This window comes from Halictus rubicundus, chromosome 7 (assembly GCF_050948215.1).
Source record: "Halictus rubicundus isolate RS-2024b chromosome 7, iyHalRubi1_principal, whole genome shotgun sequence".
NCBI classification, from domain to species: Eukaryota; Metazoa; Arthropoda; class Insecta; order Hymenoptera; family Halictidae; genus Halictus; species Halictus rubicundus.
In genome coordinates, this window is record NC_135155.1 from 14535001 (window position 1) to 14549833 (window position 14833).

A 14833-nucleotide genomic window follows, 5' to 3' on the forward strand; every position below is an offset into this window, starting at 1 on the left:
CTTTTGGTCTGGATTATTAAATTCAGATTGCTGTGAAATATAACAAAGGTATATTATATCTGCTTTGCCGTTGTAACAGACTTATGGTGACAGAAAAATTTTATTTCCGTCTTATCAGACGATTGGCATAATCTTGAAGCACTCATTGTCACTTCCGTTGAATCAGCAAATTCTCGCGAATGAAATGATGAATCATTTTAGTTGTTTTGTATATACGTACATATAAGTATATGTATATGTATATGTATATGTATATGTATATGTATATGTATATGGATATGGATATGTATATGCATATGCATATGTATATGTATATGTATATGTATATGTACATGTATATTTATGTATCTATGTGTTTGCGTGCGTCTGTACGTGTGTATGTGTATGTGTGTTTGTATGCGTGTGTGTATATTACTTTCTCAATAAATTGTATAGCATTGTAACAGCAACAAGAGTTTAAAATAATGAAGTTGAAGCGAAATTGTTAATGTTATTTTATAACTTTAAATTCTATGGCAATGTATATTGTTTGTTAAAGATGCATGTTGAAACTGTATGCTTTACTGCTCAGGTACACTCTGTAATCTATGTTTAATATTTACAGTTACGAGACAGTGATTTATAATTAATTAACTCAGAAGACTACAATCTATGAAATAACTTCGGAAGACACCAAATTATCTGAATATTAATCGAGTAACGGCGAATTAATCAATTAATCAATTAATAAATGAATCAATTAATAAATTAATCAATTCAATACTCTGATTAATAGGTAATATCATTTTCTCAAATTGTGCTCTACTCAACTTCTCTTTTATTGCACGTGTTATGTTGTTCACCGATCTTCAGTCTAAAAAATAAACCATGTAAAATGATCACTAAACATTGCGAAATAGTACTCTTACGGTAATCAAAAATATGTTTGTTATACGGCAGTTGTTTACTTTTCTATGAATTATTGCAATTTGTGTATATGTTAATACTAATTTCTCGAAGTGACTATAATGTACGTGTGTAGCCTTTTTGTTTCCACTGTTGAACGTTTCAAATATAAAACTTCCTTCTTTCCTACCTTCTGTGAAATGTATACTGTCTGAAGATCGTAGTATAATTTACACTGCGCATATTTGCGAAAGTGATTTTTCACTTTCTTGACTCTCGGCGGAGACAGGTACTAGATATGTTGCCCTCGTGACAGAACAAAAAGAATGCCTACTATAATAAATTTTCATCTTCAAGCTACATTTTCGCCATGAGTTATAGATTACCGAAATTCCCATCGAATGTTTACAAAAATTCATTTAAACTGCAATACCTATATGAACAAATGTTAGAGTTAGAAGAAATAAAGCTCCCGTTGTACAACGTATAATCGAACCGCATGTGTGGGAGACAATTATTTTGATATTTATACTTTGATAGAATTCTATATACAATATATATCATTTAGTAAGGATTGTTTATGCGTCCGTCGAAGCTTCGCAACTTTCTACTCGCTACAAAGACAATTGGCAGATTGAGACAGCCATTTTCCAAGGATCGATCACGACTCTTATAATGATTATTAGGCATTCCAAAATCGAAAAAAAGTCCAGTGATTATATTATCATTAAGGTTATAAACTTGAATATTGTATATACAACTAACCATTGACATTCTAAATAAATCACATTATATATAATATACTAACATTGTTAACGACGGTAGCGTTACGTTCTGTATCAGAGACAAATAGTTTCGTTCAAGAGAAAAAGATAACGAGCTGTACGTCGCGAAGTAGTATTATAATTTATGGTTTCGTTCGGTTCTCCTTCTTTTGTAATGCTGCGTCTTGTTTGTAAAATTTCCGTACCAGCCGAATTTTATTAGGACTTTTACGATTCGAGTATCTGCGAGTATTTAAAGCACTGATTATAATCTGAATTTGAGTACACAAATATCTAAATTTGCATCTGAGCATTTAAATTTTTGTCTGTGTGTATTATCCGAATATAAATCTGAGAACTCGAGTATTTGAATTTTCATTTGAGTACCCGAGTGATTGAAATAGTTATTCGAAGTTAAGTACCAAGTATTTAAATTGGAGTACTCGCATACCGAGTAAAATGAGTGTCTTGAGTATTCAAATAAATTCAGACAATCTGATTTAAGATTCAGGTCTAAATATGAAGTGAGTATTCGAGTACTCAAGTATCTGAATTGGCATCTGAGTATCTGATTTGAGTGTCAGTATTGAATTATCCAAATTTAAATCTGAGTACTTTAGTATTTGAATTTTGATTTAAGTACTCTGAATTAGTTATCCGAAGTTAAGTACTCAAGTAAATCTGAGTATGTCTAGAGTATGTCTGAGTTCGAATAAATTCAGACATTCGAGTATCAGAACAACAGTAAGAGCCCTAATTCGTTCTAATCAAGTGAAAGTAAAAGAAGCAATACGCTGTTCGAAGAGTTGGCAGTCAATGAATAATATTCAGAGTATCGCAATTAACGTAACTGCAATTAATTGTGCCATTCTCGATTTTGCAGTTAACAAAATATTTTTAAAGAGTATCCAATTGTTTTCTTTCGGTAATAAAACAAAGGAGTACAGACATTTTTGACCGCCAGTTGGAAAAGCTTGTGCATAGCCTAATGCTTCGTTCATGCATGAGTCGTTCTCTTTACGTTGTGTAGAATTTTTAATGAGTTATTAGAGTGCGGATTTTATGCATTTGGGACAAAAATGAGTAGTTGCAACTTGATACAGTGTACAAATTGAAAGAATTGAATAGCATCAATACATTACTTTCGACCTAGTAGAATTATTACAGAAAGGGAAACGTTCTTAAGAGGCTTCTATATCTTATAACGAACACAGAATATTTTTATTTTGCATAAAGTTCCGCAGTCTAGTTATTATATACAAGTAGAATATGATCGTGATACAGAACCTTAAGAATTCTATTGATTCTATGCAAGAAGAGATGTGTGATGAGAAATATAAATAGTTTTTATTAAGATTCGGAGAACTAAAAACAATCGTCGTTCAAAGTTTTTATTATCACAATATTTATAAATTTTTTTGTATGTAATCGTGATGTACAAAATTATGTTATCAATACACTATATCCTTCTTTACGCATTCAGCATAAACTGCTTTGCCTGTATTATATATACAAAATGTATGTTCACTTTATATGTATATATTATTAGTTTTCTATTAGATAAAAAAAAGAACTTATATATATATATATATATATATATATATATATATATATATATATATAGCACACACATTATGCTGCATATTTTACGATGTTTCGAGTATCAATTTTTCCGTATTTACATATTAATAATTCCTCGGCAAAATATTCTCGTTTCGTTGCGGTTACACTTTCTTGATTGTTATATATGCAAGAGATTCATTTACAAGAATAATAATATCGACTGTACGAGAGCCTGTATAGTCCGAACACTATAATATACATTTATATACTATAAATCTTGTAGCTTATAAAAAGGATGTTATAAAAAACTATACAACAAGGAGAAAACAAATACATATTTCGTTCATGCGAGAGCACGAATCTCTATGCTCTATTATGTATCGTGAATAATAATTATACGATTTTACAAACAGATCATTGAACGTTCAGTCTTAATTGAGTTTGTCTGTCATTCTTTCTCGACGAGTCGTTGAACATAATATATTAATGATCATTTCCAAAGCGAATGAAATGAACAGAGTAGTGTTTAATACTTTTATACCATAAAGTAAGAACTATTATACCTCTATGTTTTTATCTTATTCTGTTGCTGAGATCGTCTGGCTTTTATTCGCGCTTGTAAAGTGAGAAGCAGGCCTGCAAGAACGTCGTGATTAGGCAGTTTTTTTGCGAAGAGAAGACGCTTCACCGAGTCGTCGTAGGTCAACAACGCGACCATGTTTTGCAGAAGGAATCCTTGGCAGTACTCTAACAGCTGTGTCGCATTATAGACCTGGAAAATTAAATTAAATCAGTTCAGTAAATAGTTTAATAAAATTCTGAGAAACTTGATGGCCAAGTTTTTAATAAGTAGAATAGTTTACCTTTGCATGGATATACATGGAGACAATATTGTCAAGGTCCACCATGGAGGAACACTGAGCCTCGCAATACCTAAGCAAACCATCGAGCTGGAAGAAGTTTGCGGCCGCCATTAGCTCCAACACATCACTCTGATTCACTTCTAACGTAGCACATCCGCCATGATACAGGAATTCCATCACCATCTGCAAATTGAAAACATGAATTTGACTATAGTGCTAAGGATTAATTATGAATTATTCAGGTTCCTTGATTATATTGGAGGTTTCTGTACCTGGAAGATGTGATACCGGATATCATTAATTTGTACAATAGGAGGATTTCCCTCGCATAGTTTCGAGCTCAGCATGTTCCTAAATCTTGGAGACGACGTGACCAAAACGATTTTATGGCCATAGAACACTCTGCCTTCCACTCGGAACTGTACATCGCTCAGTTCTGGATTATTTACAAATTTAGGATCGATTCTAGATCCACTGGAGAGCGTGGTGTCTCTTATGGGTTTGATTGGCTCCCATCCAAAGCATGTGCAGAAGATGTCGGCAAGGAGGAGCGTCGTCCCTTCCTTCTATACAAAAGACAAATATAATAGGGCGTGCAAGAAACAATATCTACTATTATCATCGGAAAACCTTGTTGTTCGTTGACAGAATATGTCGATTACAATGGTGCCTATTATAATCAATGCGTTAATTTAAAGGAAAGGTACGTTTGTTTAAAGTTACTGTTATGAATCGGGCATTTCACGTGCAACAAATTGTTTGGATGTTTTATTTGATTGAAAATGACCCACCTTGCTGTACCTAAAGATGTTAAATAACAATGGAAGACATTCCTGAACAAATTGCGTAGAGTAGTCGTCGGGACACACTTGCAAGAAATCTTGAAGTAGTTGATCTATCACCGAGTCTAATCTCATTTCGTGGGCTGTTGCAAGACTGTGCATCCAACAGTGCAATGTCCAACCCACTTTCAGTCCACGAAGTTCCATAGTGATATCTGCGGAGCAAGGTAATATTTTTTAAAAATACGCTAATGAGTATAAATTGCAGATTTTATGGACTTATGACAAAAATCAGTCTGTGTAACTCGAAAGAGTGCAGAGATTAAAAGACTTTGTGAATATTAACGTACTATTCTCAACTTATTAAAATTATTAAAGCTAGAAAGATACTCGTATTTGGCTCGAATTGATGGAGAAAATTTTGATTTTACATAAAAATCCACCGTCTACTAATGAGTACTGCAAAGAGATTGCTTTACCTAAATGATTGCTTTCGGCACTGTGGTACATAGCTTCCTGCAAGGCTTTCGTCTGCACCTTGTTGAAGACTGGCTCCTTACCCTCCCTTCGATTCCCTCTTCCGTCCACAGTTTGTTGCTGCGGATTTGTACATGCACTTCCCTCTGCAAGAATCTCCTCCAACGATAACACTTCCTTTTCTCCTCGTTTTGTAGAGAAATTTAGGGGATGAGACAATAGCTGATGAAGACAACTTCTCTGACCATGTGCTGTTGCCACTGATATTGCACTGTGAACAGTAACAAGGATTTTTTTAGAATTATATTTTCTTATGTAGATATTTCATCAGGAATTTTGCTTCCACAATTTTATCTGGCATGGTAAAAGAGTACCAATGGAAGCTTTATTATCGATTTTTATAAAAATACAGCACTATTTAATAAAATGACGTAAACATGTTTCTTCGGAGCCGATACTTGCCTGTAGCATCCCCGTTGAGCAGAACCAGAGTACGAAAACGAGTCCTTGATCAGCGTTGACAAAAACGGTTGCGCACCATGAGCCAACAACAGCGCTACCATGTCATTATTCCCGGAAGCCGTGGCCGCCTGCAATGGCGTAACCGTGCACTTATCCTCGCTGAGTTTAGCACCGCCTTCGACCGCAGCACCTCTCTCCAACAATACTCTCGCGATGTTACAATGCCCCAGCAAAGCTGTGTAAGTCAAAGCAGTCCAATGCTGAGTTTCAGCGTTGAACCCGGTCTGATTGCAACACACGTTACTCGAACCACTGCTGGAAGATGCTGGCGAGCCAGACAATGAATTTGGTGATTGTACATTCTTCCCTGGAGACGTCATCGCTGACGGTGTCACTGGGCTTCTGGTATTCGATACACCTGGCATTGCTGGTACCTTCGAAGGTGTGTTGGCTGATTGACCGGTTGACGGAGGTGGACTCTCGATGTTCAAATCTGCTCCTGCGTCTAGTAGAGCTAGCACTGCCGTTTCGTCGCCATTGATGCACGCTATGATCAAGGCGGTGAACCCGTTGTCGTTTACGGTGTTGATCTTCGTGGATGGCAAGAGTGGCATAGCTTGGGCGATTAAGTCAGCTCGTCCACTGATTAGCAGCTTGAACGCCATGTCCATTGTTAGGAGACGCACGTACTCCGAGTCGTCTATTCGTTTTGAACAGACTGCTACTTCCTCGAAGCTGTTGGACAACACTTCATTAGCAAAAGATAGTTTAACTGCCTATGGTACTTCATTAAGAATAGGTTTACGGAACGTGTCGAAATGACGCGTTCTAATATTAGAACTACCGAGCCCTAAGCGAGACTGGTGTATTTTTTTTTATAATAAACAGCATAATATATAAGGTGAGTTTGACAAAACATTTTAACATCGAAGATAGCGAAAAGAATGGTGTTAGCTAACGTATTAAATGCTCCAGCTTGAGCGTCTATGGAGAAGTCGGTGGTATTTTACCATATGGGCCTAACGGGGCAGTCGACGCCGGGCAACAACAATCTAGCAGCCTGATTAATATCGTCCTGATCTACAACGAGACCGTGCCTGTGTTCTGCATGAGCAGTCGCGACACGGAGCCATTCGACCAGAGGAGGAAGAACAACGTAAGCCCTCTCGTACGCCAGCTCTTGTATCCCAGAGCCCCGTTCACCGTGCTCCAACTATGAAAAAGAATGCTTTTGTCAGATTATGGTGCAGAAGAGATATCGTACCGTTCCGCAATGAATTATCTAGCGACCAAACCTGCGAACACCTCATGTAATAGAACAAAGCGTTCAATGCCTTGCCGGTTAGGGGAATGGGCGAGCGTCCCGCTTGGGCTACTTTCGAGATCAGATCTATCAATTCCGACATCGATCCCACGCAGGTGGTCAGCAACGATGGTTCCAACGCAGAGCCTGCTGTGTCTCTTCCGCTTCGAGAGGATGACGATGAGTTTAAGGAACTGACGCTGGCCCATCGAGGCATCGCCAGGGCACCTGGATATAGTCAGTGTCATTATTTACTGAAGCATGCGGATTATATGCATTTGACAAAAATTAGTAGCTCAAAACTACTCTTATATTCCTCTTAGCTCATTAAAATGGTTAAAAAAGCAAACAAATGTGTTTCTAGCTCCTGTATCTTGTTACGAACGTTGACAAATTTTATTTTACATAAAAATCCGTAGTCTAGCGAGCAGTGTGTGTAGAGTAACTAATAAAAAATTACTCTGGTCGAGGCAAGCATGCCCATGAAAACAAGTTTCTTGTTCGACATTACTTTCAAGATCACCCGGAGGTCATTAACATTTTCTCCAAGAGGTACCAAATGCTTTCAGCCTCACAGTGTTGCAAAATAATTTTGTGTCAGTACAAGGAGACATTATTTTCGCATCAGGCAAATGGCAGATCGTTTCTCAGCGAAGTAGACTGATTCCTTTGTAACTTCGTTTGTGAACCTAACGATATAATTCTACCTGACGCCGTTCGTCCAGCATTCAGATGCGCGTACGGCTGAAGGAGGCCCCATAAATCTCCGCTGTTCGCTATGGCGTGCTCCAACATGGTCGCCGTTAGGGTTGTGTGCGGGTCAGTCGGTATGCATTGTAACAGTATTTCCTCGAGGAGATTTTCGATCCCGGCGGTCAAATATATGGCTGCGTATTCGTGTATCATTCTTCCTAGCCGGACGTCGGACATCCAACGGAGAAAACGTCCTACTGGCAGCTGTAACCCTGACCGGGACGCTTTTGATTGCTTCAGTTGATCGCCGGAGACCGCGAACATCGCTGCGGCTCGCAGGCATGCCTGAGAAAGAATTTATAAACCGTCAGTTAGAGGACTATGAATTGTTAACAGTATCTGAACTTCCATTGTATCGTATAAATTTATAACAATGTCTCAATTTCATCGAATCACTTCGTACGAATTATATTATAAATATGTACATGAATCACATGAATTAATAACAATGGCTGAACTTCATCGAATCATATACGGCTGATGAGTACGGCACATAGTACTTAAGAGTATTCATGATTACCTTTCAAGAATAGTCCACTAATAGTCCAATGCAAGACATGGGCATTTTGAGAAGAAACAATTAAAATCGTAATATTAATTGAATTAGTAATATTGAATTGTTCAGTTAAAATGAACCTAATCTTCACCATCCAAGGGGTTGTATAAATGCATAAAGGTCCTCAATATGTCTACCATTACCAGTTATTAGTAAATAGTCCTTACTATTGCTTATAGGACATTAATTCTAACTTATACTAATTTCTATCAACATCCACAGCATACCTTGGTGCAAGAATCAGCCAAGGCAGGACAAAGAACAATCTTAAACGCGCTGTACACTTCATGCTTGCTGCAGAGACCAACAGGCTTGGCCAATCGTTGAGTTTCTCGTCCAATTCGAACCAAAGCTCGTTGCAGTAAATAAGACAACCGCGGTATAGTCTCCATAGACACTTGATCCATGTGTTCTCTGGTTCTACCATTCTGCAACACCCTGAGTACATCATGGTGTGTCCAAGGCAACTGTTGCAGTTCCACTAATCTATTATGCGAGTCCACCCAGACGAATTCGTCGGCGCTTGTCACGTTGGTGTTGATAGTCTCCAAGCTGGAATGTCGCATTAGCCTCCTTACTGCTGGCTCAGAGCTCTCGGAGCCGCTCAAGGAGGAATAAGTGGATGAGGACTTATGCGAGCGCATCGTCAATTGTTGGATTGCTAGCTTGATGTCCTCCAAACCTGATCCTGACCAGGGCACCTGTAACTATCACCGTATGTGACAGATAATGTTGCCTACAGAGTTGTCAAATTAGAATATTTTCGTAAACGTGCAAACGTTTGTACATATTGCATAAAAAGAGTAAAAAATGTTTGGCGAAGCTGGCGTTTTATTTGACAATTTATTGTCTTAATGTAAACACCTTGACTTCTGCAAGTGATTCGAATAATTTGTTTATCCAGTATGGTTTTAAGTGTGTTGAAAGAAAATTGAAAAACGTGTTGAAAAGAAGAGAACACCTTGGCAGGCGTGGCCCTGTGTCTGTTGCGGTTCTGTCCGGATCTACTCCTGCCATTTCTCTGGGTGACCGAAGCCGATAAACGATCGTCCTCGGGCACAGAGTTCAGTTGCTGAGGACTGTGTGCTCTGTGGTGACGATGCGGAGGCGAACTGCTGCTCGTGTGACCACCTGTGTCCGACATGCTCGCGTGTCCAGACGACCGATTCTCGTCTGATGAGCTGTTACCGGTGCATTCTGGTCGCCTCTGTAAGAGTCATCGAGATTTTTTCGTTAATCATCATGTCCACCACCCTCTCTGCACACAACTACTGTTTTAGTATGCTTATGCATTTTTATTTTATTTTACTGTACGATTATACATAAGAAAAAAAATTGAATATGTAATGCAGACAATCATTGTCACTGTAATCATTTAGACAATTGTATATACGATTATATAATATTATTAATGGAAATACCTGAAGCACTCGGATCTCGTGCAAGCTAAGATGATGGTGCTGAGAATGATGGGGATGCTGAGGAGTTGGTGTAGGAGCCACACTGTCAGTGTCCCTTTCTGCCACCATGTGAACTGTATTGTGCACGCCATTTTTCGGCGAACTCTCCGTGAAGTCCTTCGTGTACGGGGGACAATACAGGTCGCGTCCATTGCTACCCCCTGGCCTGAAACAAGAAATTATTGTCCCTGTTCAACATTATGCAAAAATTATGAAAAAATTTTGACGAACGCTTACTATTTGTACACATACTATGGAATTTTTTCAAATTTTTCCGTTGACAAACCTAGTCGCAGAAAATTAAATTTATCCTCACTGGGAGGGTGAAGAAAATTGTTATGAAAATTCAGGTTATCAGTTTATGGTCTATGTTATCTGTTTGACAGCATGTAACAATTTTGAAAAAAATCTGGTCGATGGAGGGTATCGATAGTTACATTGGGGGATTTTTTCAAATTTTTTGATCCTAGATCCTGGTTGTAGCAAATTAAATTTATCTCGACTGAAGGGGTAGTCGGGAAAATTTAGTCTATTTGTTCCGAGTCCGTTTTCTTTAGTTAACTGCATGCAAAAATTCTGAAAAAAATCAGGTAGAAGGGCGCTATCGACGTTAATATTACAGAATTTTTTCATATTTTTTAATGCGAAATCCTAGTTTTGAAAAATTCTCAAATGCGATAAAATCGATTATGATGAATTTATGGGACATTCCGACATATCCCCTTCGTAAAAGACATAATGCTCGTGTGGTCGTTCGTTTCCCAAATGAACGAGGCGGCGAATGCATTTTTCATGGGTCGTGGAGGACGATGAAGGATCGATCGGAGGGAACCGGGCCCTCCGAAATCGTTGAATAAACGATACTTGATACCCCGGTTGGGTCGGTTTCACGTTAATTGCCCACCAAATAATTCCGCCGACTCGCTTTCGATCCTTTCTTTTCGACTGTGTCTCGTGAAAGCGAGCACATAATAAGGAATCCGTTCCCAGAGGCTCGTATTCCGTTAGAACATGCCGGCTCGAGGAAAGTTATGTTCCCGTGGACTCGTAATTCATCGGCCAGCAACAGCAAAATAGAAAAAGGAAAACCGTGGCTTAATCAGAATGTGGGAAATTATATGAAAATCCTCGTTCCCGAGAATCAGTCGTCAACAAAATGATTTATCAAAATTTTAAATCGATTGAAGATGGGATACCAACGTATGAACATAAGGGTTAAAGAAATTAATTCATCGAAATGGATCTGTACAATCTTAACGATCATAAAATGAAAAAATTTTAAACCCGTACTCGATTATGTTACATATATTTGACATTCATGTGAAAATTGATCGATCAGCAGCAACTGTGATTTTTATAGTGATATTGAAACTCGATGTACGATTTCTGCGGTTGTTTTCAGTAACGATGAAAGGTGTACCGTGAACTAGACAGTGTTCTTTATTGTTTATCAGATTAATTGCTCCGTTTTCGTGAAATGCACATCCAACGATTTCGATCTCCACGCTTCAAGGATCAGTTCCGAAACCGTATTAATCGCATCTCGAATTTAGAAACTCGATTTCTAATCTGACAGGCTTATTGCTCTTTTCCATGTATCGGTGAACTGTGGATCTTCATTCAGCTTTTATTTTCATTCGATTTTGAAAGCTGAGCTGTATTTGAAAGAAGCTCAATCATTTCCTTTCGAGTAATAATTTCAGAAGAAAGGTCTATTACACTGGTAAATAAATTGTTAAAACTCTCTGTATAAGCCCCGATAAAAGTGGATATTTTGATAATTGATCTCTTGCAATTGCTTCGTAATAAAACGTTGGTTTTAACAGGACAGTCACACAGAAATAGTAGTAAACATTGCGAGCAAACAGATTAAAGGATCAAGTCCATCGATTTGTCGATCCGTCGAGCGAATCGCTTTCCAAACAGGGGATTAAACACGTTCACCGGGTATCACCGTGAAAAATCGTATACGGTCCTCCCGGCCCGACAGGGGCCCGAAAGTGAAAAATCGAGGTCCGGTTTCTCGCAGGTTTCTATCCTTTAATTTTCAGAACCGCGGTCTCGGTTACATAACGCGGGCCCGCGGATTGCATGCAAACGCGGTTCCACCGTGCAAATTAACAGTAGGCGTCGTACGAAACGTAAATGAGATTCACGTGATCGATAAGCGTCGAAGGGGAGGCGTAATCGTGATCCACGTGTGCCGCTCACCGTGGATCTTGATCGGCCCACTCTGTTTCCGGCGCGGGTCGAAACGTTTTTCTATTCGGCCGACCGAAAAATCTTATCGTGGATTCCATGGAACATCGCCCGGAGAAAAATTTCACTTTGTTAATACTTAACGCGGTAGGTGCTGAATGCTGAACCTAAAAGTTCCAAAAAATTGAAGGAATTTTCTTCTATCCATTTTCTGTTTTCTAAAGGACAGATCTCATCGATTTTCTAGAAGATACTGTGGAGCTTCCATTGATTTTCTATTTTTTTTTTTTTTTCAAAGGATCAAAGCTTCCAACTATTTTTAACTTTCCAAAGGACACTACGGAGCTTTCATCGGTTTTCTATTTTTTCTTCATAGGATTTTGCAAAAGAGCCTACAGAGCTTCTATCGATACTCTATTTTTCAAAGGACACTGCAAAGCCTCTTTAAAGATTTTTTATTTTCGAAAGGACACTACAGAGCTTTCTCAAAGATTTTTTATTTTCCAAAAGACGCTACAGAGCTTCTATAAATTTTCTACTTTCCAAAGGATGTTACAGAGCTTTTATCAATTTTTTACATTCCAAAGGACACTACAGAACATCCTTAAAGATATTTTATTTTCCAAAGGACACTACAGAACATCCTTAAAGATATTTTGTTTTCCAAAGGACACTGCAGAGCTTCGTCAATGATTTTCTATTTCCCAAAGGACATTAGAGAGCTTCCATCAATTTTCTGTTTCCCAAAGGACATTACAGAGCATCAACTTTATATTTCCTTAAGAACACCAGGGTTTGCGTGGATTCTCTTTTTCCAAAAATGTACTTTCCACCCCTATAATTTCGATTTTTATGAAACTTGAGGATGGATTCTAACTTTGATGTTGCAGTTTTTAACAAAATAGATCGGATGATTCTTACACCGGATGTTTGTAAGTCCTAATGAAGGTGTTCGATTTTGATCAAAATGGAGGATGGAAATGAATTTTGTCTTGAAATACTAGAAGCGAACTTTCAATAATGGTACACCCTGTATATCGGTAGTGCTAGTGTTGAAGACTGCACAGAGACATTTCTTACGAGCCTCTTCGCCCGTTCTGGCTCCGCAACACTAATTTTTCATCGACACGGCAAACAAACGTGAGCATGATTTACCCCCTCAGGCGCCATTGCTGCACAAAGCTCCAGTCCGCCTTGAACCCGGTGTTGTCCCCCGGCAAGGACCAATAGTCTTCGACCTGGCTCTCATCCTCCTCGATCCTGAGCACGTCCTCTCTGCTGGGGCTGATGTTCACCACGATTTCGTGCGTGACCTTGGCGTCCTGGTTCTCCATCAGGCTAACAGTGGATCGTTGCCTCTCGATCCTGCTCCTTCCGAACCGCTTCTCATCTTCAACCTCCACAGGCTCTTGATCCTTCTCGATCATCCTTGCGTCCTTTTTAACAACAACAACCGGCTGTGTTTTCTCTGTGTTTTCCGACTTCTCCATTAATCTCTTATTATTCTCCCGTTGTCTCTGGCTGGAATCGCCAAAGTAAATCACTGTTTTGTGACCGACGTCTTTGTCCGTTCTCCAGGGACCGTTGTTGGACACTGCGGCCACCGTTTCCGGCCCCTGGCTCTTGTCCTCTAACGTGGCGCTATCTTCGTAGCCAACGAACCTCGGATCCTCTGTCTCCAGCCACTCCTTTGACAACGTTCTATTCGGGAACGGTAGACCACGACGTAAGATGAAATTCACCGCGTCACGACGTCCCGCAGGACTCTCCGGACTCGGACTCGACATCCTGCAGTCTGTCAGTTCACGACACAGCACGCAGCTGCAGTCCTCCACGCAGGAGCTCGGAGCTATCGACGGCATCTCATTTCCTCGGATTCATTTCTCCTGGTTTTCGATCAGTGATTTATTGTTTTCCCGATTGCAACACGTAGGAACCAAATGGGAATTTATTCCTCTTTTCAGTAGGTTTGTTAATTCCTGAGGAATTTATTGGTATTCTTAAATTCTTTTGAGTCGACTGCGAATCCTCGTGCAATTTTTCTTTGTTGGTATCCTTGAATTCTTTTGTGGATCCTCGGGCGAAATAAAAATTGTTTGCGCTAATTGCAACACGTAGCAACCAAATGGGAATTTATTTCCCTTTTTAGAAGATTTGTTAATCGTGAGAAATTTGTTGATGTCCTTCAATTCTTTTGAGCCGACTGCGGATCCTGGTGCAATTTTATGTTGGTATCCTTGAATTGTTTGGCGGATCCTTGGGCGAAATAAAAATTGTTTGCGCTAATTGCAACACGTAGCAACCAAATGGGAATTTATTTCCCTTTTTAGTAGATTTGTTAATCGTGAGAAATTTGTTGGTGTCCTTCAATTCTTTTGAGCCGACTGCGGATCCTGGTGCAATTTTATGTTGGTATCCTTGAATTGTTTGGCGGATCCTTGGGCGAAATAAAAATTGTTTGCGCTAATTGCAACACGTAGGAACCAAATGGGAATTTATTTCCCTTTTTACTAGATTTGTTAATCGTGAGAAATTTGTTGGTGTCCTTCAATTCTTTTGAGCCGACTGCGGATCCTGGTGCAATTTTATGTTGGTATCCTTGAATTGTTTGGCGGATCCTTGGGCGAAATAAAAATTGTTTGCGCTAATTGCAACACGTAGGAACCAAATGGGAATTTATTTCCCTTTTTAGTAGACTTGTTAATCGTGAGGAATTTGTTGATGTCCTCAAACTCTTTTAATTCTTCCGCTGTTTGAAATTACACT

The 14833-nt window shown here is 39.0% G+C and overlaps 1 protein-coding gene and 1 long non-coding RNA gene across 6 annotated transcripts in view; one reads left to right on the top strand and one right to left on the bottom strand.

Moving 5' to 3' along the window:
* The window catches only part of LOC143355660 (uncharacterized), a 250921-nt gene that overhangs the window by 174530 nt on the left and 61558 nt on the right, over positions 1-14833 (top strand). The gene's annotated exons all lie outside the window — the stretch shown is intronic.
* Positions 3453-14833, bottom strand: part of LOC143355604 (ankyrin repeat and BTB/POZ domain-containing protein 2) — a 35954-nt gene continuing 24573 nt past the window's right edge. For 2 of the 5 annotated variants that reach the window (XM_076790574.1, XM_076790573.1), the window contains 12 exons: positions 9830-10034; positions 9370-9615; positions 8636-9115; positions 7807-8137; positions 7092-7327; positions 6807-7009; positions 5797-6531; positions 5337-5605; positions 4867-5072; positions 4348-4641; positions 4076-4258; positions 3453-3984 (listed from right to left, as the gene is read on the bottom strand). In XM_076790574.1, coding sequence (XP_076646689.1) covers positions 3778-3984; positions 4076-4258; positions 4348-4641; positions 4867-5072; positions 5337-5605; positions 5797-6531; positions 6807-7009; positions 7092-7327; positions 7807-8137; positions 8636-9115; positions 9370-9615; positions 9830-10034 — 3595 coding nt within the window. In that variant the 3' untranslated portion in view covers positions 3453-3777. Of the gene's footprint in view, positions 3985-4075; positions 4259-4347; positions 4642-4866; positions 5073-5336; positions 5606-5796; positions 6532-6806; positions 7010-7091; positions 7328-7806; positions 8138-8635; positions 9116-9369; positions 9616-9829; positions 10035-13222; positions 14799-14833 lie in introns of those variants that run through there. The other 3 variants (XM_076790571.1, XM_076790572.1, XM_076790570.1) reach the window with 3 other exon arrangements.